At 39.4% G+C, this 24,134-nt stretch overlaps 1 protein-coding gene and 1 non-coding gene across 2 annotated transcripts in view; both read left to right on the top strand.

Moving 5' to 3' along the window:
• LOC102397547 (transmembrane protein 180) overlaps positions 1 to 24,134 on the top strand; it is a 39,508-nt gene that overhangs the window by 11,071 nt on the left and 4,303 nt on the right. Inside the window, exons 3-5 of the mRNA XM_006061837.4 lie at positions 959 to 1,113; positions 4,787 to 4,870; positions 8,868 to 8,990. Coding sequence (XP_006061899.3) covers positions 959 to 1,113; positions 4,787 to 4,870; positions 8,868 to 8,990 — 362 coding nt within the window. The remainder of the gene's footprint in view (positions 1 to 958; positions 1,114 to 4,786; positions 4,871 to 8,867; positions 8,991 to 24,134) is intronic.
• On the top strand, positions 23,219 to 23,290 carry TRNAW-CCA. Its single transcript has one exon. It is a non-coding gene; the product is annotated as a tRNA-Trp (tRNA).

Here is a 24,134-nt window from a genome sequence, read left to right as displayed (position 1 = left end):
TGGCACGGATCCTCTCAATCACGGTTTTACTATCCAGGAAAAAAGCGCTCTTGTTCCTTGAAAGTAGAGAAGTAAACCAAAAAATCAGTCAGAGGGGGAAACCCTTATGTTTGTTAAAGAATATTGTTATTATACTTACATCATTAAAAATTCTCTTCTAATTGTATGTACATTTAGTTAGTAAAAATGATTCAGGGCTAAACAATGTGCTTTTTTATTGAAAACAAAGAGTATCTTCTAATCTTTGTTAATGTACATATGTATATTTAGCACTAACTTTTTGGTCTACAGCAATAAACTTTTTCATTGCTAGCAAGAAATGCAGGAAAAAATGTGATTGAACTCTCAACATGAAAGATGAAAATATATAAGATTAGACAGGAAACACAAACAGAAGAAATGTCGATACAATCATAAACTATTGCTAATTTCTGGTGCTTGATTTTAGGATAAAAAAGTACATTTCAGATATATCTGGAATTCTTACTAAGAAGAATAGTAAAATGTTTATTTTACTATTCACTACGGTGTGCGAGGTGAATTCTGGGCTTTAATCCCAAATTTTAAAATCTGAATATATTTTGGATTTGAGTTGGCCTTTTCACATTACAATAAAGCAATGCTCATTGTTTCAGTGATGGTTCTCTCATAGTTGGTTTTAGTTAAACCTCCTCTTGTTAGTGTGAAAATAAAAATGTATGAAACTACTTCCCACTTTGTCCATTTTATAGGAAATAATAGCTGTTTTTTTTTGCAGTATATTAGTCAACTTTTATGGGTATAAATGGATAATAACACTTGTAACCATGATAGGTAGTATTAGTTGTGTGTTTCAGCTGATACTATGATTCAGAAGCAAATTTATTTTTTGCTGAGAATGTTTGTTTTGTTGTCAGGAAGAGTAAACCTATTGCACTGGATTCCATCTTAACGTTATGCCCATCTGTTTCCATTTCAGTGCCTTGTACTTATCAGCCAGTCCTGGCTGAGGAAGTTTGGTTACTATAAAATTATCTTATGTTCCTTCTACCTAGAAGGAACAGCCTCCATTGTCATGCTGCTTCTTGGACAGCAGTACTATCACTTTTTGGCTCTGTATCTCACCGTTATCATGTGAGTAAATGCCCGTGTCAATCCCAAAATTACCGTAGGTCTTGCCATTTCCTTTTAAGCAGTGAAACATCTTTGATCTGAAATGTGTTTGGTATTCATTTCTAGGCAGTCATTACACTTTTCTGTCTTCTTATTTTGGGGGTGATTTTTTTTTTTTAATGTGGAGTCTTTTTTTTTTTTTTCTTTTTTAACCAAACATAGTCTTTGTTGAATTTGTTACAATATTGCTTCTGTTTTATGTTTTGGGTTTTTTTGGCCAGGAAGCATATGGGAATCTTAGCTCCCTGATCAGGGATTAAACCCACACCTCCTGCCCTGGAAGGTGAAGACTTAACCACCACGCCACCAGGGAAGCCCACCTTTCTATTTTCATTTTTGCAGAGATTTCTAATGCCAAGTTTTGTAGTAAAGTTAAGTTCCTCTTTCTAACCTGTTAAAGTGCATCGTTTAGTAAATCCTGCTGCCAAATAAAGATCTTATCCCTAAAAGATGGTCTTTGCCATCTTGGAAAATGGCTCTACCATCTATCTAGTTGCCCAGGTCGGAGACTGAGAAGTTGTCTTTGCCATCCCTTTCTTGTCTCCTACATCTAATGAGCTACCAATTATTAGTAGTTTTAGCTCTTGAATATGTCCTGAATCCATCCCTTCTGTGTTCCCATTGCCATTCCTTTAGCTCAGGTCTTCGTCATCTCTTACCTGGATTTCCATATAACTTCCTATATGGTCCCCTTGTCCCTAGTCCCCAGTTGCTTCTAGAAGAGCGTGTCATTCCTTTGCTTAACAATCTTTTAAGTGGCTTCTCTCTGCTTTCAGGATATAATGCAAAATGATAACATATGAGGTCCTTTGTTATACTGGCCCTGTTTACCTCGACATCTTCATTTCTTGTTACTCTTCCACTTACAACAAACTCCTGCCCTAGAGAAACACTTTGCAGTGCCAGGTTCAAACACTTCCATGTCTAACATGCAACATTCTATGCCTGAAAAGCTTTCACCATTCTTACCTGGCTCTCTCCTACTGTTCCTTTAGGCTGCAGCTCAGGGATGTGCGTGCTTTCCGGAAAGCCTTCCGCAATTTGCTCACCTGGATTAGGTGTCCCTCCTGCTGCTGCTGCTAAGTCACTTCAGTCATGTCTGACTCTGTGTGACCCCATAGACAGCAGCCCACCAGGCTCCCCTGTCCCTGGGATTCTCCAGGCAAGAACACTGGAGTGGGTTGCCATTTCCTTCTCCAATGCATGAAAGTGAAAAGTGAAAGTGAAGTCGCTCAGTTGTGTCCGACGCTCAGCAACCCCATGGACTGCAGCCTTCCAGGCTCCTCCATCCATGGGATTTTCCAGGCAGGAGTACTGGAGTGGGGAGGTGTCCCTCCTACATGACCCCGATGCCCCATGCTTATCTTTGGCCCTCACTGGACTGAGCTTTATTATGAATAAAGTCTAGTTTCTTATTACTGTGGCCCCATCATCTACTACAGTTCCTGCAAATAGTTGGTCCTTAGAAAATGTGTTTTGGGTGAACGAACTAATAAATCTAACTCCAGGTCCCTATTGGAACAATTTGAGAAAATTTTCATGAAGACTTAACTGCATTTTGAGTAAATCAGAAGTGGCAAATATAGTAATTAACTCAAAGTATTAATCTCTGTAAAACCTGAGGAGATCCAACCAGTCCATTCTGAAGGAGATCAGCCTGGGATTTCTTTGGAAGGAATGATGCCAAAGCTGAAACTCCAGTATTTAGGCCACCTCATGTGAAGAGTTGACTCATTGGAAAAGACTCTGATGCTGGGAGGGATTGGGGGCAGGAAGAGAAGGGGACGACAGAGGATGAGATGGCTGGATGGCATCACTGACTTGATGGACGTGAGTCTGAGTGAACTCCGGGAGTTGGTGATGGACAGGGAGGCCTGGCGTGCTGCGATTCATGGGGTCGCAAAGAGTCGGACATGACTGAGCGACTGATATGATCTGATCTGATCTGATAGATAACTATTCTGTAAATCTACAGTGGTAGCTCTGGTTATGTCATATTTAAAAGACATTTTTATAGTGATTTTTAGAATGAAAATGTTTGTTTGCTTTTTTTTTTTACTTAAACCATTCCCCCATTTTCTTTCTTCTGTCATAATTAAAATGTTTTACGTCCCTTAGTAGTTCTTAATTTTCCTCTTGATACCAAAAGGTTTCTGTATTGGGTGTGATGTTGAACTAGAAGACTTTCTAAATGCTTCTCCAGTTAAAATATATTGGAATTTATATATGCTGCTGCTGCTGCTAAGTCACTTCAGTCGTGTCTGACTCTGTGTGACCCCAGAGACAGCAGCCCACCAGGCTCCCCTGTCCCTGGGATTCTCCAGGCAAGAACACTGGAGTGGGTTGCCATTTCCTTCTCCAATGCATGAAAGTGAAAAGTGAAAGTAAAGTTGCTCAGTCATGTCTGACTCTTAGCGACCCCATGGACTGCAGCCTACGAGGCTCCTCCGTCCATGGGATTTTCCAGGCAAGAGTACTGGAGTGGGGTGCTATTGCCTTCTCCGGAATTTATATATATAAATATATTTATATTTATTTATTTATTTTGGGCTGTGCTGAGTCTTTGTTGCTTCACAGGCTTTTCTCTAGTTCTGGCAAGCGGGGGCTACTCTTACCTGCCATACATGGGCCTCTCATTGCGGTGGTTTCTCCTGTTGCAGGGTACAGGCTCTAGGGCTCTCAGGCTTCAGTAGTTGCAGTGCGGGGACTCAGTCATCGTGGCTCCCGGGCTCTAGAGTACAGGTTCAATGGTTGTGGTGCACAGGCTTGGCCGCTCTGTGTGGCATGTGGGATCTTCCCAGACCAGGAATTGAACCCGAGTCTCCTGCCTTGGCGGGAGGATTCTTAACCACTGAACCACCAGGGAAGCCCTGGAATTTATGTTATTAAATACTACATATGCAATATTTTAGTTAGCTCATTGTTTTTGTGCATGGGACAAAGATTGTGCAAAAGAAATAAAAGAAGATAATATACTTTTCCTTAGCTTATGATAAACAATTAGCAAACATAAGCAGTAGATTTTTAAGTTAAACTGAGAAAAAGTCTAAAATATCTCCTGTACTTGACTTCTGTTATCAAAGATAATTTTTTAAATTATATATTAATGTGAATGTGAGAAAATGGATTCTCACTTCTTGTTTTATTGTACAGTTTACAAAATATTTTTTCTGTTTAAAATATACACCAAAACTCCATGTCATTATTACCATACTTATGAAGCTAAAGTTCATATTTATTAAGGCAGTGATCAACTATAGGGAAAAAAGGGGGGAAAGGAGGGGAAAAAGGAAAAATAAGGAGAAAAGTAATGAATTTCCATGGCATGTTTTGTTCTTTAGAACCTATCCATAATTTAAGCAGATTTAATGAATGGGTAGTCAACTGAGAATGAGTAAAAAGCATAGTAAATTTTTCAAAATGTATTTATTTTATTTTTAAAAGAGAATTATATATTCATAGATACATTCTGGGAGGATAGAAGTGTGTACCTAATATATTTTTATTTTTATAGCATATTATTTCATTTTTCCTTTTCTGCAAACCAAATGTCAACTTTGTCGTTTGATTTTTAAACAAATTTGTGTCTCCTAGTTATAGAATTTTCATATGTGTACTTTAAAATTGTTTCTAGGGTGATTGTGCAATCTTCTTTTTGCTTATTTAACTTGCCACTGGCTGACATGGTCGATGCAGACTTACTGAAGTTCAATCGGCAGTAAGTATATTTTTCAAATATTAGCTATACAGATATCACAGGGAGGGAGAACATACTAGTATCTCCGTATCTCAGTTATATTGCCACTACAAATCACGTAACTGAGAGATGGTCATAAGAAGCAGCACTGGAAATCAGAGAGCAGAACATAATAAGATCTTCATAATTGTTCACCCTGGGCAGCTTTTCCCTGCTTTTGAAAGGACATGGTAATTTTTCATCCCAAAGCTTCATACGGCTGGTGCTACAAGGTTAAATCTCAGAAACCAAAGTGAAATCTCAGATAGCTTTATTTTATAATATAGTAAGTCCCCTACGTATGAACCTTCAAGTTGTGAACTTTCAAAGATGTGCATGTATTCCATCAACTTCAGGCTAAGTGAAATTTCAGCTTGCCCTCCTACTGCTGACAATCCTTCAGCTCTATCTTGTCTCATCTCTTCTCCCTTGTCCAGTTAGTAACTCTTCTTGCCTGTTCACTCAATGCCAGCTATTGTACTTTAAGGTAATGTACTATAAGATTAAAAATGCTTTCTTTGTGTTTTGTGTTTGTTTTTTATGTATTATTTGTGTGAAAAGTTTTATAAACTATTATAGTACAGAATTATATAACCAACTGTGTTAGTTGGGTACCTAGGCTAACTTTGTTGGACTTATGAACGCATTCTTGGAACACAGTTCATTCATACGTAGGGGACTTACTGTACTGCACTGGATTATCAGGCAAAGTGACCTTTACTCTATAGCATCACAAGAATTGAAATTGAAAATCAAGGTCCATCTTATTCTTTTTTTACTTGAAAAAGTGTAAGCTGATGATGAGAGGTTTTGTTCTTCGGTATGGTTATTATAAACGCTTTAGATCAGCCATGAAATTCACTTGATTGGCACATATTTTCTGATATGTGTTCTATTTTATGGATTAGAGAGGAATGTATTATTTTAAGACCAGCACAGTCTTTATTAGCTTTGTAGAAACTGCATGGCCTTTTTTTTTTGTTCAGTTTAGTTCAGTCGCCCAGTCGTGTCCGACTCTTTTTGAGACCCTGTGAACTGCAGCAAGCCAGGCCTCCCTGTCCATCACCAACTCCCGGAGTTTACTCAAACTCATGTCCATCGAATTGGTGATGCCATCTAACCATCTCATCCTCTATTGTCCCCTTCTCCCCCTACCTTCAATCTTTCTCAACATCGGGGTCTTTTCAGATGAGTCAGCTCTTTGCATCAGGTGGCCAAAATATTGGAGTTTCAGTTTCAACATTAGTCCTTCCAATGAACACCCAGGACTGATTTCCTTAGGATGGACTTGTTGGATCTCTTTGCAGTCCAAGGGACTATCAAGAGTCTTCTCCAACACCACAGTTCAAAAGCATCAATTCTTCAGTGCTCAGCTTTAAGTCCAACTCTCACATCCATACATGACCACTGGAAAAACCCTAGCCTTGACTAGATGGACCTTTGTTGACAAAGTAATGTCTCTTAATGTAACTTAAATTGAAGGAAGCTTTGCCAACCCAACTTAGTGATTTCTTCTTTAAATAATTTCCTCCATGTTTCAGAGTTTGTTGCTAAGTCATATTTGGAGTGATGTGCAAAAAGGTGAGCTCCTTATGTTTCAGAACTATGTCCCTGATGCCTAGAAAAATGACAGTCTTAAATCAGTTTTAAAAAAATAAATTAACAGGAAGAAATTTCAGTAAACATCTTTTAACACTCAAATTCTTTTTGAATGAAACTGGGTACTAATGAATAAAATGCCTCAAACAGTTGGAAAGGGAAGGGCACCAATATTTATCAAATGCCAGTGTGTACAAGTACTGTATAGCTTTTGTTCATTAAAGTCTCATACCAGCTGTGTGTGGTGGATATTATTGACTCAAAAAATATTTATTGATTGCCTCCTGTATGTCAGGCCCTGTGGTCAATGCTAGGGATACAATACAGCAGGTTTTGTAGTAGCAAATCCCTTCTAAAAACATACTCTCCTATGCACATGCTGGATGCTTCTGACTGAATGGCTATTCTTAAAGAGACATATGCTTTTCTGCTCCCATAAGTTGTATCCTTACTAAGAGTCAGTACTTTTTGTTTCAAATTGGTTAATGTCAGATGCAATTGTTATTATAATTCCATTTGTGCTGTGCTAAGTTGCTTCAGTCGTGTCCAAATCTTTGTGACCCTATGGACTGGAGCCTGCCAGGCTCCTCTGTCCATGGAATTTTCCAGGCAAGAATACTGGAGTGGGTTGCCATTTCCTCCTCCAGGGGACCTTCCCAACCCAGGGATCAAACCCAGGTCTCTTATGTCTCCTGCATTGGCAGTCAGGTTCTTTACCACTAGCTCCACCTGGAAAGCCCCATAATTACATGTAGTTACATTTATATTTTATAAACTTAGGAAATATATATATGAAATTAAGCATTTCTATGAAAACTAAGTTAAATGCTTTAGAAAGACTTGATAAAGTATAAAAAAATTACTATCAAACCTGATGTCTTGAGAACTTTAAATGTTTAGGGAAATAGAAAAATCTAAAAGTATCCTGTATTCAGAATGCCTTGTAAACAACTTTAGGTTCTCTCTATAATTGATGGTAGAAACCATGGATCCTGTTGTAGGGATAGTGTATGTGCCAGAAAGATAGCACAGCACTTTCATCAGTGGACCTGTACTCAAAAAAAAAAAAAAAAAAAGATAAGAGAATGAATATAGTTAAGTTGAAATAGAATGGTCAATGTCTCATCTTCTGAAAATGATTTTTTTTTGCTTCAGTCAACTGTTGTCCTGATCATGTCAGATAAGAACTTAATCAGAGGCCCAAAGCAGATATAACCCTTGCCCTTGTGACTCTGATGGTCTAGTGGAGGCAGTTATCTACTGACGGCAGTTATCTTCTATTATTATCATGAAATCATAATTATCCTCATTTTTACAAAACTAAAACTCTTGAGGCGTTAACTTTCCCAGGGTAATGTAAGCACAGATTGAAGAACTAGGGATGAAACTCAAGGTCTTATGGTCAGATCCATCTTCTTCCAGTTCTCTGGCCTCATCTTTTCTCTTGCCTTTTCTTTTTCTCTTCCCTTTCTTCACCTCCCCCGTTTCTTCTCTCCTTCTTCCTTAGTTGCAAGTTTTCCATCATTGGTTGAAACATGGACAAAATTTCAGTTTATTCAGGCAATGCCCTTGATTTATTTTATATGATGTAACTTAATTATCACAAAATGATATGGCAGGATTCTCACTGAGAATGTATTAAAGTAATCCTTCAGAAAATTTGAGGAGGAAGACTTTGGTGTGAATCCCAGGTCTATTAGTTGCTAGCGGCGTGTCTGTGCAGAACCTAGTCTGTCCCCCAGCCCTACAACAGACGTGATGATACCTTCCTCACAAGATTGTGGGGCTTCTGTGAAATGATACATGTTGTTGCTGGAGGTGTTGTGGGTTCAGTTGCAGACCAGTGCAATAAAGCAAATATGGCACTAAGGCAAGTGACAAATTTCTTGCTTTTCCAATGCATATAAAAGTTATGTTTATACTATACTGTAGTTTTTTAAGTATGCAATAGCATTGTGTCTAAAAATGTACATACCTTAATCTAAAAATTCTTTCTTGCTAAAAAATGAAATGTCCAAACTACAATAGTAACATCAGAGATCATTGATTACAGATCACTGTAACAAATAGAATAATAATGATAACGTTTGATATATGGCAAGAATTACCAAAATGTGACTCAGAGGCAGAAAGTGAGAAAATTCTGTTGGAAAAACAGACTTGTTCAATGCAGGTTTATGACAACTGTGCATTATCAGATGATGGTCAGCATTTTATAGATTGTTTCTATTATTGTCTATTTAGGCTCAAGGAGGACTTAATAGTCAGAAAGGTCCTTGATACTTGTATACATATACATACATAGTGTATATACACTTACATATATACATACATGTAGTTTGTGTGTGATGTAGACTTATGCTACTTCTTTCTGTTCCAGGGCACCCCTTTCCTCCATGGTCTTTGGCATCAATGCTTTATTTACCAAACCTGCTCAGTCTTTAGCTCCCATGGTGATACTCTCAAGGCTAAACCAGTTTGGATATGGAAACCCAAACAAAAGGTAGAGTGAAAAAACACTTTGGAATAATGTAATAGAAATATGAATGCAAACTCAACCTTTTACATTGATGACTGGGTGAGATCTCAGACTTTGGACAGTATAAGTCATTAACTTACAGGTTGTGAGTAAATTATAATAAAAAATATTAATGTCAAACAAACTTCAGTAGGGATACCTTTGAAGTGAAGTAAAGTGAAAGTTGCTCAGTTGTGTCTGACTCTTTGGGACCCCATGGACTGTATAGTCTATGGAATTCTCCAGGCCAGAATACTGGAGTGGGTAGCCTTTCCCTTCTCCAGGAGATCTTCCCAACCCAGGGACCGCATTGCAGGCAGATTCTTTACTAGCTGAGCCACAAGGGAAGCCCAAGAATACTGGAGTGGGTAGCCTATTCTTTCTCCAGCGGATCTTCCTGACCCAGGAATCAAAACAGGGTCTCCTGCACTGCAGGCGGATTCTTTACCAACTGAACTATCAGGGAAGCCTTTAAGGGTATTCTTTAAATCATGTATGTTACAAATGTCAACATAATTCACACTAAACTACATATGGATTGCTTTTCTATGTCATTCACTCATTTATCATTTCATTCCACAAATGTTTCTGAGGGCCTGCTGTTATCTGCCAGGTTCAAAGGTGCTGGGGATACAAGATAAATAAGGAGTCCCCGTGGAGCCCCACAGCTTGCAAAACACTGTCTGAGGCCCCACCAGCCTTTGGTGATAACAGGACACTGTGGCAATGCAGGGAAGAGGTTCCTATCTACTTCTATCTGCCTAAAGTCAGGGAGCCCTTTGCAAAAGAAAGGTTTCTTGAGCTGAATTTTGGAGGTTGGGTGGATTTTCTCTTCTGAACCCAGAGGAATGTCATTCCAGGCAGAGAAAACAGCATGGCAAGTGTTTGGAAGCATGAGAGAATGCTCACAAAGTTATTCATGTATTCAGTTGACAAACATGGTCCAGAGCCTGCCACATCCTAGGCTCTGTGATAAGGCAGTGAACAGCAGGGAACAAAACAACAGAAGCCTCTGCCCTCCCAGAGCTTATGTTCTAGCGTGAGGAAGGCAGACAAGAAATTAGCTAAGTAAAATACATAGTGTGTTAGTTGGTGAGAAGTCCTCTGGCGAAAAATAAAACAAGAACAGGAAGGCTTGGGGAAAGCTGCATTTTTACCTAAGGTGATGGGGAAGTCTCACTGCCAAGTAGGTGACATTTGAATAAAGACCTGAAGGAAGGTGGGAGGGAAGCGGGGTGCTCTCCAGAAGGAGTATTCCTGGCAGAAAGAACAGTGAGTGCAGAAGCGCTGAAGTGCAGCAGGCCTGGCACTCGGCCTGATGAGGAGGCTCCCTGTGTGACTGGAGCAGGGTGAGCAGGTGGAGACCAAATCTGCTGGTCTTTGCAGCCCTTCTTTATTGCTCTGGTTTCACTATGAGGTAAATGGTGATGGTGAGGTAGTGGAGGATTTATTCATTTGTTTATCTGACATTTTTTACAGCAGTTTTTTTAAAAAGGATTCTTTATTATTATTGGGCTTCCCTGATGGCTCAGAGGGTAAAGCGTCTGCCCACAATGTGGGAGACCTGGGTTCGATCCCTGGGTCGGGAAAATCCCCTGGAGAAGGAAATGCCAACCCACTCCAGTATTATTGCCTGGAGAATCCCATGGATGGAGGAGCCTGATAGGCTACAGTCCATGGAGTCACAAAGAGTCAGTTACGACTGAGCGACTTCACTTTTCACTTTGGTTATTATTATTGGCTGCTCTGGGTCTTCTTTGCTTTTGTTTGGTCTTTCTCTAGTTGCAGTGAGTGTGGGCTACTATTCCTTGTAGTACACAGGCTTCTCATTGTGGTGGCTTCTCTGGTTGTGGAGCACAGGCTCTAGGCTGCTCCGGTTTCTGCCATTGCCATATGTGGGCTCTGCTGCTGCTGCTAAGTCACTTCAGTCGTGTCCAACTCTGTGTGACTCCATAGACGGCAGCCCACCAGGCTCCCCCGTCCCTGGGATTCTCCAGGCAAGAACACTGGAGTGGGTTGCCATTGCCTAGACCTCATCAACTTCGGTAGTTATGGCTCACAGGCTCTAGAGCATTGGTTTAGCAGTTGTGGAGAACAGGCTCAGTTGCTCTTTGGCATGTGCAATCTTCCCGGACCAGGAATCGATTCCGAGTCCCCTGCATTGGCAGGCAGATTCTTATACTCTGCACCACCACGGAGGTCCTAGAGCAGTTTTAGGGTCACAGCAACATTAGGCAGAAAGTACACAGAGTTCCTATAAATTCTCTGCCCTCCGACACAAACAGCTTCCTCCACTATCAGCATCCCCAACCGGAGTGGTACATAATCCATGAGCCTACATCCTTATCACCAAGGTCCGTAGTTTACATTAGAGTTTGTGCTTGGTGTTACATACTCTATGGATTTTGACGAATAACTCATAGAATAAGGACATATGGACAGTGACATGTATATACCATTACAGTATTATACAGAATAGTTTTACTGCCCTAAAAATCCTCTGTGATCTGTATATCCATCCCTCCTTCCCCCCAACACTGATAGCTACTGATTTTTTTACTGTCTCCATAGTTTTGCCTTTTCCAGAATGTCATACAGTTGGGATCATACTTTTCCTATTGGCTTCTTTCACTTAGTAGTACACATCTAAGATCCCTCCATTTCTTTTCATGGTTTGATAGCTGACTGAACCTGGGTCTCCTGTATTGCAGGCAGATTTTTTACTGCCCGAGCCACCAGGGAAGCCCTAATTTCTTTTTCGCACTGAATAAATATCCCACTGTGTAAATGTACCCTAGTTTGTTTATTCATTCACCTACTGAAAGACATCTTAGTTGTTCCCAGGTTTTGGCAATTATGAAGAAAGCAGCTATAAACATCATGCACAGGTTTTTGTGTGGACACAAGTTTTCAACTCCTTTGGGTCAAGACCAAGGAACACAATTGCTAGGTAATATTATAAACATATGTTTCATTTTCTAAGAAACTGCCAACCTGTTTTCCAAAGTGACTATACCATTTTAATTTCTCACTGGCAAAGAACTGGGAGTTCTTGTTTCTCCACATCCTTATCAACATTTGGTATTGACAGTGTTCTGGATTTTGGCCATCCCAATAGATGTATAGTGGTATCTCATTTTAATCTGCAATTCGCTAATGACATATTATCTGGAACATCTTTTCACATAGTTATTTGCCAACTGTATGTCTTTGGTGAGGTATCTGTTCAGGTCTTTGGCCTGTATTTAAATCAGGTTGTTAGTTTTCTTATTGCTTAGTTTTAAGATCTCTTTGTACGTTTTGGATATCAATCCTTTGTTTGATATGCCTTTTGCAAATATTTTCTCCCATGTATGACTTGTCTTCCCATTCTCTTGACTGTGTCTTTGGCAAAACAGAAGTATTTAATTTTAATGAAGTCTAGCCTATCAATGACTCTTTCATGTACTATGCTTTTCATGATGTATCTAAAAAGTCATTGCCACATAGATTTTCTATTCTTCAAGGAATTTAAATAGTTCTGCATTTTACGTTTAGCCCTGTGATCCGTTCTGAGTTAATTTTTGTAAAAGGTAAAAGATCTACCTCTAGGTTAATTTTTGGCATGTAGATATCTAATATCATTTGTTGAACCTGTTCCTCATTTTATTTGCTCCTTTGTCAAAGATCAGTTGATTGTATTTATGTGGGACTATTTCTGGCCTCTCCACTCTACTCCACTGATCTGATTGTCTACTCTTCTGTCAATAGCACAGTGTATTTTTTCTCTTCCAGTTTTACTGAAATATAATTGACATACAGCTGAATAAGTTTAAGGTGCAAAGCCTGATTTGTCTTACATACAACAGGAAATGACTATCACAAGTTTCATGAATATCCATCATCTCATATATCGATAGACATAACAGTGTCTTATTACTGTAGATTTATAGTAAGTCATGATGTCAAGTAATACCAATCCATTGACTTTATTCCTTTTCAGTACTGCATTGGCTATTTTTCATCTTTCTCATATAAAACTTATGATCAGTTTGTTGATACCCACAAAATAATCTTCTGGAATTTTGTTACAGCTTGTGTTGAACCTATAGATCAAGTTAGGAAGAACTAACATCTTGACAGTACTGAGTTTTCCTATCCACGAACATGGAGTATCTGTTTATTTAGTTTATCTTTGATTTCTTTCATATTTTGTTAGATTTATATCTAAGTATTTCATTTTGGGGGGTGCTAATGTAAATGGTATAGTACTTTTAGTTTTAAGTTCCATTGCTGGTATGAAAGTGAAAAGTGAAAATGATAGCCACTCAGTAGAGTCTGACTCTTTGTGACTCCATGAACTGTAGTCCACCAGGATCCTCTGTCCCTGGGATTCTCCAGGCAAGAATACTGGAGTGGGTTGCCATTTCCTTCTCCAGGGGATCTTCCCAACTGAGGGTTTGAACCCAGGTCTCCTGCATTGCAGGCAGATTCTTTACCCTCTGAACCACCAGGGAAGCAGGAAAGCAATTGATTTTTGTATGTTAACCTTTTAACCTGCAACCTTGCTATAAATGCTTGTTAGTTTCAGAGATTGCTTTTTTGTTTTTAGTTGTTTGTTCTTTTGGATTTTCTACAGACAGGAATTGATTTTTTAAAGTTTTCCTTATACCCCTCATATCTCTATTATAAACATTTTCAAGTATACAAAAAGGTTGAAAAAGTTGTACAGTGAAAACATATACTCACCACCTAAATTCAACTATATCTTACTATATCGATTTTAGCACATACAGATAAAAGTATCCATCCTTTTACCTATATATATCAGGTCATTTTTTTTTTCTTCAGAACTTTTAAAAAAATTTATTTATTTTTTAATTGAAGGATAATTGCTTCACAGAATTTTGTTTTCTGTCAAACCTAAACATGAATCAGCCATAGGTATACATATATCCCCTCCCTTTTGAACTTACTCCCTATCTCCCTCCCCTGTTTTTCTTCATAACTTTTTATTATGAAAAATTTTAAATACAAAATGAAAGAAAAATATTGAGAAAATCCAGGCACCCACTCCTTAGATTCAACAGTTTTGAACTGTGCCCTATCAGCTTTATCTGTGTTTATGTGTATATAATATGTATTTCTGGAGGAAGGCATGGCAACCCACTCCAGTATTCTTGCCTGGAGAATCCAATAGACAGAGGAACCTGGCAGCTTATAGTCCATAGGGTTGCATAGAGTTGGACACAACTAAAACGATATAGCATGTATATATGCATAACATGTATTTGGTTAAGTTGCAAATGGAGTAGCATGTCATATATCTTATAGCTTATGTACATCTTATAGTTTAGCTTACATGTCCTAAAAATAAAAGCATCTTGCTTGAAGAGTTTTGAGCACCATAATGACCTGACTGGACTTACCATTTAATAGCATCCTTCTGGCTGCTGTGAAAAATAGGTGAATGAGAGGAGTAAGACATGGGAAACCTGCAGTTTAATAACACATGATATATTATTGTGCTTGATGGCAGCTGGAGGGAGGTGAGACTGGAAAGGTCAGGGGCTGAGGCTGCATTTACATTTTCTCAGTCATATTCATCAGCATGTCCCAAATGTGATGACTTTTAAACTTCTGTTATGTGAGTACTCTATGTACTATTATTTACTTAACATTTTTCTTTAAATTTATTTTAAATCATAAACTTAAAAATCATAAGCAAAAGTATACATGATATACATGTAAAACTGAATCATTTTGCTATATACCTGAAACTAACACAACATTGTAAGTCAACTATACTTGAATAAAAATTAAATTACTTAAAAAATATACATGGAATAATTTATTTGGTGGGTTTCACTTTCTTAACAAATTTAAGTACTTAAAATAAAAAGAACTATTGTGTATCATCTGCAAATTATCACATGTACTACCAGGAGTACAGACACTACTTTGGGAAAGACTACTGCAGGTAAAAGAAGTCACTGAAGATTTTTAAACCTGGGCAAGACATAATCTGAATTTTGTTTTAAAGTATTCTATAAAGGACTGGAGGGGGGAGGGAATTAAACCCTAGTTACTGGTCACCTATTATAGAAAAAGTGCTCAGGATACAAAGATAAATAGGTTGCTGCCACTAAGGAGCCTACAGTCTAGTAAAGGTGATAGATTATGAGAACAGGCAATTTCAGAACAGAGTGGTAGGTGCCATAATTAGAAGTACATACAACATATAACAATGGCTAAAATGTGGGTGTGATAGACACTGCTTCAGAAACCAAGTCTGGGAAAGCTGTACACAGGAAAAGATGCTTCAGTCATTTCAGAAGAGACAGTAATACTATAATGAAGACATTAATACTATAAATGAAGACTGGAAGTAACCAGGGAAGAGAATGAATATTGCAAAGCATGGACATGTGAAATGATGGGGGCATTCATTCAACAAATATTTACTGAACTTACCTGTATACCAGCTCCTGCGCTGAGCCCAAAGAGACAAGATGCAGACCCTTCTCTGAGTAAGCTCACAGTTAATGATAGTGAAAATCATAATGCTATGTGTTAGGTGTTATCGATATAAGTAAGTGTGGGGTGCTGTGGAAGAACACATTATCTGAGCACATAATTCAGACTGGGTAGCAAGGAAATGATCTTAGATGAACTGTGAAAATGTAGCAGGAGTCTGTGCAAGTACAGAGAGGCCACGTGACATGCTTGGAGGAACTGCACATGGTTCAGCAGAGTTTGAGAAGTGTGGATTTGCTCCTTAAAGGAATGAACTATTATTGTTGTTAAACCAAGGGGTAATAATGTTATACTTGCCTTTGAATACATGACCCTGCAGATGTGGAGAATGGTTTGAAGTGAGGTTAGCCAAATCTTAGAGAAAGAATAATTTGAAGGCCAGAGTTGGTTTTATATGAGAAATGCTGATGAAGGCCTGAGCTAAAGCACTTTCATGTGGAAGGTGAGGAGAAGCCCGACCCAAGAGAGATTAGGGCATCAGAATCAACAGCATTTAGTAATCCTTGGATTTGGAGGCATGACTGATAATTGGGTAACCGTGTGTTAAGCAATGAGTGGCGTATATGAAAGAATTGTATGTGGGCTGTTCTGGAACACATTTTTTGGTAGAACTTGAAGAAACTCTCAGTCTTAGCTTCTCCATCTAGCAAGTGAATGTTTTCTACCTCCAATAGGGAAGCTGCTTGAAATCCCAGTAGCCTTAAAAGCCTCAAACCATGTTGCAGAAGAAAACCATGGTGACTATTAATAAAAGGGGAGAGGAACAGACTCTAGGGTAGAAAGGACTCAAAGCTCATTTGCTGGTGGATGTGAGAGCAATGGAGAGAAAAAGAGTGCACTTATTTGTGCTCCTCCAAATCTTCTTTGAGAAACACAAGCTCTAAAGCAATGGTTCTCAACCCTGTTGCACACTGGAATCACTTGGAGCTTGAAAAAGTCCTGATACCCAGGTGACACCTTTGACCAGTGAAATTGGACTCTCTGGGGGTGAGATCTGGGCATCAGTACTTCTAAAAGCTCCCTCGCTTGTTCTAGTGTGCAGCCGATGTGGAGGACCTGCAGACTGACTTCCTTGAAAACAGAGGCCCTGGAGACTAATTTTTGTTGACTCAGGCATAGATATGTTGACAACCAGACACGCTGGCAGGCTAGTCTTGTGATATCATAAGCATTTTTTAGAGTTATCAACTTGTTCAGGGCACTCAAGTATCATTTATCTTTGATAATTTGACGTTTGGCATCTCGTGGCCTCACATAGTTATTGCCAATCTGAAAGGGTCCGACTGAAGTCCAGAGGCAACTGTATACTTAGCAGGATATGGGCTGATGACCAGAGAGTGCTATGAGAGTCACCAGTGTGACAAAGTTAGCAAAAATGTCTATTTGAAGTAAATTTCCTCCTTGCAAGTGAGTTTTCTGATTAATATTTTACTATTACAATATACAGAGCTATTTGGTTCAGGGATATTATTCTCTCCAACTGTGAATTTTGAAAGATGGTCTGTGACTCTTTGTTATAGTTAGAGAAATGTTTGTTCTGCAGGGGGTAGATTGTTTTTCTAAGTTTAGTAAATCTATGCAGTAGCCTATAAATGTAATGGTTCAACTTGTTATTATTGGAGATTCATAAGAGAGGTACTTAGGCAAGAAAAGCAACATGTATTCTCTTCTAATTATAGGGGATAAGGTATTTCATGTAGTAATATTAGAAATTGATTGCCTGATTAGTTTATACATGCAGTTTCTATTAAAAAATGGCAAGAAAGTCCACACTTTTCATACAAAATAAACAACAGTGAAATTCTAGTGTGTTATAGAAAAAGGACTACTCTGTCCATTTGGTCAATTAATTATGCTTGCATGCTTTTATCAGCAAACATTTGTGGGGTACCTACTGGATGTTAGCATTGAGCTGGAAGCCGAGATAAAGGAGTCGTACGACATGCTGCCTTTTCTCCTTTTAGTAGTTCACGTGGTGTTAGTGGGGGAGGCAAACCGGAAAGTCCAGGGCAATGAGCCAAGTCCAAGGTTAAGAGGCGCACACAGTGCAGGAGGAGCACAGACTTGATCCTCAGGGGCTCGGCCCTGGGCTGACTCCATGTGGTAGCACTGTCTTTTAGCCCTGGCCAAATTCTTGCCACTTGCTGCATATTCTGCAATAGAAACATCCATTTTCCCAATGGTCAAAGTCTGTCAATTTCCTTGCTGAATTACAGTGTCATCTGTAAAGACTTTACAGGAAATGTAAATAAGATCCTTCACATACCCAAATAGAGTCTTCTAGATCAATCTGCTATACATACAAATGTGTTTTTAAATATTATATATGCAGCCTTCCTTTTTCTTGTCTTTTGTTCTGGAAGCCTCACAATAGATACTTCCCAAATTATACTTGCAACAAAAGTTCAGGAAATGACTTTTCTCTTAATAACAGAGTAAACAATACTGTCTTCAACTCTAGCAAAGAAGCAGAACCAAGATGAGTTGCTTCAGGGTGAAAATCTGACAAAAAAAAAATCTCAACTCTTGCTTTTTTAAAAAACAAATTTTAATTGCTGAAAAATTGCTTTACAATGTTGTGATGGTTTCTGCCATACAACAGGGCAAATCAGCCATAATTATACATATGTCATCTCCCTCTTGAGCCTCCCTCCCCTCCTACCAGCCCACCCTTAGATCATCAGAAAGCATCTGGTGGGCTCCCTGTGTTACACAGCAGCTTCTCACAAGCTATCTGTTTGACACATGCTAGTGTATATATGCAGAGAGGGCAATGGCACCACTCCAGTGCTCTTGCCTGGAGAATCCCATGGATGGAGGAGCCTGGTGGGCTGCAGTCCATGGGGTCACTAAGAGTCAGACACGACTGAGCAAATTCACTTTCCCTTTTTACTTTCATGCATTGGAGAAGGAAATGGCGGCCCACTCCAGTGTTCTTGCCTGGAGAATCCCAGGGACGGGGGAGCCTGGTGGGCTGCCGTCTATGGGGTCGCAAAGAGTCGTACACGACTGAAGCGACTTAGCAGCAGCAGTGTATATATGTCTATGCTACTTTCTCCACTTGTCTCACTCTCTCCTTCCCCCACTATGGCCACAAGTCTGTTCTCTACATCTGCGTCTCAACCCTATGTTTTTTAAATAACGAAAGCATTCTTGGTATTTAACTCTATGTAGTTAATCATTAGAATCAATTTTAAAACTGTTTTTTGAAAACAAGTACTTGCCATAGAGATTTACCATAGTGACAGCCTGGAGATCCTTGGGCATGAATCTCTCCTGATTTCTGTTTCATATTAGGATAAAATCAGTAGTCTTATTTAGTGTTAAAGATTAAGTTACCTAGGGTAGAAATGAACTAGTCTTATGTATTATACTTGGTTCTGGTGGATTTTGTTCTCTCAAAGTATCAAAACTATGTTATACTGTTGATTCTGTTGTAGTTATGATATGCTTATTGTGAATTTATTAAAGTTTTACATATTCTTGCTTTATGAGGCTATTGATGAAGCATAGAGGACTAAAAAGGAAAAAAAAAAATAGCCCTTTCTCTGAGGCGTTCATGCATCCTGCTATAGGATCACTAGGAGAGCTAGAAATACTCAGCAATTTAGAACTCTTCATGTATTCAGAGCCTCAAATTTTGTACTTTGGTGAGACATGACTTTCACCTTCCCCATCACTGTCTCTTTGGAAACAAAAGATTAAAATATATACAAAATGTCTTACAGTTGTGGATATGAACTGTGTACATATATAAGGATATGGGCTTCCCAGGTGGCTCAGTGGTAAAGAATCCACCTGGCGATGTAGGAGCTGCAGGAGATGCAGGTTCGATCCCTGGGTTGGGAAGATCCCCTGGAAAAGGAAATGGCAACCCACTTCAGTATTCTTGCCAGGATAATCCCGTGGACAGAGGAGCCTGGTGGGCTACAGTCGTGGGGTTGCAAAGAGTCAGACATGACTGAGCATGCATGCACATGTAAGCATGTATGTTCGATGGGGTTGCTAGAAAGAATATTGGGATAATGTCTTTTTTTTTTTTTTAGAATTTAAGAAATGTTTATTTATTTATTTGGCTGCACCAGGTATTACTTGCTACATACGGGATCTTTGAAGCAGCATGTAGGAACAATTTTTACTTGTGGCATGTGGGATCTAGTTCCCTTACCAGGGATCACACCTGGGTCCCCTACATTGAGAGTGCAGAGTCTTAGCCATCGGACCACCAGGGAAGTCCTGGGATAATCAGTTTTTAACAAGATTCTTAGAGTAAGTCCATGTTCCAACTGTGATGAACATGTGAGCACTTGTAGCATTCTAAATTATTTGTAATATTTTGCCCAAAAGATTCTAATTGAAGCTGAAAAACTATTAGTAGTGTCAGAAATGAGGCTGTGATGTGAAAATTTTTGTGTAGGAAATTTCTATCTGGAATTTCATAGGACCATAATAATATATATCCTGTGTTTTGCCACGGAATTATCAATGTTGATTTCTTCCCTATGGTTCACTTCTCTTCCTCTGTAAATAAGGGTCATAATGTTTCATTGCAAAGGGACCGCCTGAGGACAAGATTATGTCCTAAGGAGGATATAACCAACACTAAAGATTTTTCTTTGGAGAAATATTATGATCTGATTTTTTTCCTTTTAGTCTTTATAGTTGGAAATGTTAACAATAGCCTCCAACCTCTGGCAAAGAAAAACAGGTGTATCAGAAGTTAAATCCTTTTTTTTTATATAAATTTATTTATTTTAATTGGAGGCTAATTACTTTACAATATTGTATTGGTTTTGCCATACATCAGCATGAATCCACCATGGGTGTACACGTGTTCCCCATCCTGAAGCCCCCTTCCACCTCCCTCCCCATACCATCCCTCTGGGTCATCCCAGTGCACCAGCCCCAAGCATCCTGTATCATGCATCGAACCTGTACTGGTGATTCATTTCATATATGATACTATACATGTTTCAATGCCATTCTCCCATATCATCCCGCTCTCACCCTCTCCCACAGAGTCCAAAAGACTGTTCTATACATCTGTGTCTCTTTTGCTGTCTCGCATACAGGATTATCGTTACCTTCTTTCTAAATTCCATATATATGTGTTAGTATACTGTATTGGTGTTTTTTTCTGGCTTACTTCACTCTGTATAAGAGGCTCCAGTTTCATCCACCTCATTTGAACTGATTCAAATGTATTCTTTTTAATGGCTGAGTAATACTCCATTGTGTATATGTACCACAGCTTTCTTATCCATTCGTCTGCTGATGGACATCTAGGTTGCTTCCATGTCCTGGCTATTATAAACAGTGCTGCGATGAACATTGGGGTACACGTGTCTCTTTCAATTCTGGTTTCCTCGGTGTGTATGCCCAGCAGTGGGATTGCTGGGTCATAAGGCAGTTCTACTTCCAGTTTTTTAAGGAATCTCCACACTGTTCTCCATAGTGGCTGTACTAGTTTGCATTCCCACCAAGAGAGTAAGAGGGTTCCCTTTTCTCCACACCCTCTCCAGCACTTACTGCTTGTAGACTTTGGGATCGCAGCCGTTCTGACTGGCGTGATCTACCAAGTTACTCTTTTTAACCGTTTGGCTGTAATGGGTCTTTGTTGTGCACAGGCTTTCTCTGGCTGTGGCATGTGGGCTCTGTTGTCGTGACTCAAGGGCTCCTTGTGGCAGTGCTCGACTTTCCCCCGTATGGTCCCTGGGCTTCTCTTGTGGAGCGTGGGCTCTAGAGCACACAGGCTCAGTCGTTTGAATAGCTGCGGCACACTGGCTTCTCTAGTTGCAGTGCATGGGCGTAGCTGCCCCATGGCATGTGGGATCTTAGTCACCCAACCAGGGATTGAACCTGCGTCCCTTGCATTGGAAGGCAGATTCTTAACCACTGGACCACCAGGGAAGTCCTTCCCAAGCTATTCTTTCTTGTTCTTGATATTTGTTGTAGACGGTTGTCTCTTCACAAGAGTTTCTGAATTCATTTCTGCAGAGAGTATATGACTTTCTCCTTCAAAAATAAGGGTTTTTTCCCTTATAATAAATTTATATTATAAATACCTTTTTTTTTCCCCTGGAGAGATTTTTACTTTAAATCTAGATAAAAATCTCAGCTCCAAACAGCTGTGGAATGTTGGGTGATGTAATAAACCTGGCTAAGCCTTAGTGTCTTCTTCAGGGTTATTGTGAAAACCAGTAGCAATAAGAGAAAAATGTCAAACAGGGCCTGGCACACAGAATGTCTGCCCTGCGTGTTATGCCCTCACTCTTCTTACAAGGGGCTCATCAGGCTGACCCTGTGAGTGCGCTAAGTCGCTTCAGTTGTGTCTGACTCTTTGAGACCCTATGAATCACCCTAGAAAGGAGAAATTTCTTCTTGAGGAAGCAATAGCTCACATGGACTCAGGTATTCTGGACCCTAATTCAAAGGAGACTGTATGGCCACAGAAACCATAGTTAGGTTTCTTTGGGTTTTTCCATCCTGGGCTCCTACTTCTCTGCAGGAGCGCTCACAACACTGCTTTTGACATCAACTTCTTTGACAAGAGATGTCTATTTCTATACTACTAACCATCAACATATTTCATTGATCCAATTAGGAAGCAACATTTCTAATTTTACACATTTTTGAGCTCATATTGATAGCAGAAAAGGAGAGTGGAAAGGAGGCCAACTTTGCTTTAGTTTTCAGATGTGGAAAAGCCCCAGTGTGATAGGTTTGGAGGTGACAGGATGATTTCTGTGGACCCCTTTACCTATAGAGCTGAATTTACAAATTATTTAGCAAGGAAAGCTAAGCTAAGAAAATAAGCTAAGAGAATGAAGAAAAAGATACCAGACAGCAATATTTTAGAATGTAATAAGCTGCAGGTACATATTTTTCTTTTAAAAGTAGGTCATTGTGAGATAAAATTAGGTGCAAACATTTTTCCATAAGCAAAGGTTCTTATTATAAGATAAAATTAAATATATTTATCGTCTCTTTGCCTCCACTAGAACATAAACTTTGTTGAAAGTAAGAATCATTGTTGATTTATTTACTCTACATTGTAAGAACCTAAATCAATAAATGAGCAATAAATATTTGAGTGAATGAAATTATAAGCAGAGCTTCGGTATTATTTTTCTACCAGAGATTCATTTAAAAATGTTGTTAAGGCTGGAACTGACATTCTGAAAGCATAAAAAGGCCAACTGGCCACTCTGTTGCTGTTTAGTCACTAAGTCATGTCTGACTCTTTGCAACCCCATAAACTGCAGCATGCCAGGCTTCTCTGTCCATCACTATCTCCCAGAGTTTGCTCAAACTCATGCCCATTGAGTCAGTGATGCCATCCAACCGTCTCATCTTCTGTCGTCCCCTTCTCCTCCTGCCCTCAGTCTTTCCCAGCAGCAGGGTCTTTTCTACTGAGTCAGCTCTTTGCATCAGGTGGCCAGAGTACTGGAGCTTCAGCTTCAGCATCAGTCCTAATGAATATTCAGGGTTGATTTCCTTTAGGATTTACTGGTTTGATCTCCTTCTCAAGAGTCTTCTCCAGCACTACAATTTGAAAGCATCAGTTCTTCAGCACTCAGCCTTCTTTATTGTCCAACTCTCACATCCGTACATGACTACTGGAAAAACCATAGCTTTGACTATACAGACTGCTGTCGGCAAAGTGATATCTCTGTTTTTAATACACTGTCTAGGTTTCCCTAGTAGCTCAGTTGGTAAAGAATCTGCCTCCAATGCAGGAGACCCAGGTTCGATCCCTGGGTCGGGAAGATCCTCTGGAGAAGGAAATGGCAACCCACTCCAGTATTCTTGCCTGGAGAATTCCATGGACAGAGAGGAGCCTGGTGGGCTATAGTCCATGGGGTGGCAAAGAGTCGGACATGACTGTGTGAATAATTTTCACTTTCAGGTTTGTCATAGCTTTCCCTCCAAGGAGAAAGTGTCTTTTAATTTCAAGGCTGCAGTCACTGTCTGCAGTCACCGTCAGCCTTCTTTGGAGTCCAGGAAAATAAAAATTTATCTTTGTTTCAACTTTTTCCCCTTCAAAAATTTGCCATGAAGTGATAGGACCAGATGTCATGATCTTAGTTTTTTGAATGCTGAGTTTTAAGCCAGCTTTTTCCCTCTCTTTCATTTTCATCAAGAGGCTCTTTCCTCCTTACTTTCTGCCATTAGAGTGCTATCACCTGCATATCTGAGGTTGTTGATATTTCTTCCAGCAACCTTGTTTCCAGCTTGTGATTCATCCAGCTTGGTATTTCGAATGATGAACTCTGCATATATGTTAAATAAGCAGGGTGACAATATAGTCTTGACGTGCTCCTTTCCCAATTTTGGAGCAGTCCATTGTTCCAAATCTGGTTCTAACTGTTGTTTCTTGTCCTGCATACAGGTTTCTCAGGAGACAGGTAAGGTGGTTTGATATTCCCATCTCTTTAAGAATTTTCCAGTTTGTTGTGATCCACACAAAGGCTTTAGCATAATAAATGAAGGAAGAGTAGATATTTTTCTGGAATTCCTTTGCTTTCCCTTGGCAATTTGATCTCTGGTTCCTCTGCCTTTTCTAAATCCAGCTTGAACATCTGAAGTTCTTGGCTCACATACTGTTGAAGC

The sequence above is a fragment of the Bubalus bubalis genome, chromosome 24 (genome assembly GCF_019923935.1).
Source record: "Bubalus bubalis isolate 160015118507 breed Murrah chromosome 24, NDDB_SH_1, whole genome shotgun sequence".
NCBI lineage: Eukaryota > Metazoa > Chordata > Mammalia > Artiodactyla > Bovidae > Bubalus > Bubalus bubalis.
This window is presented reverse-complemented; position numbering and strand designations above follow the sequence as displayed.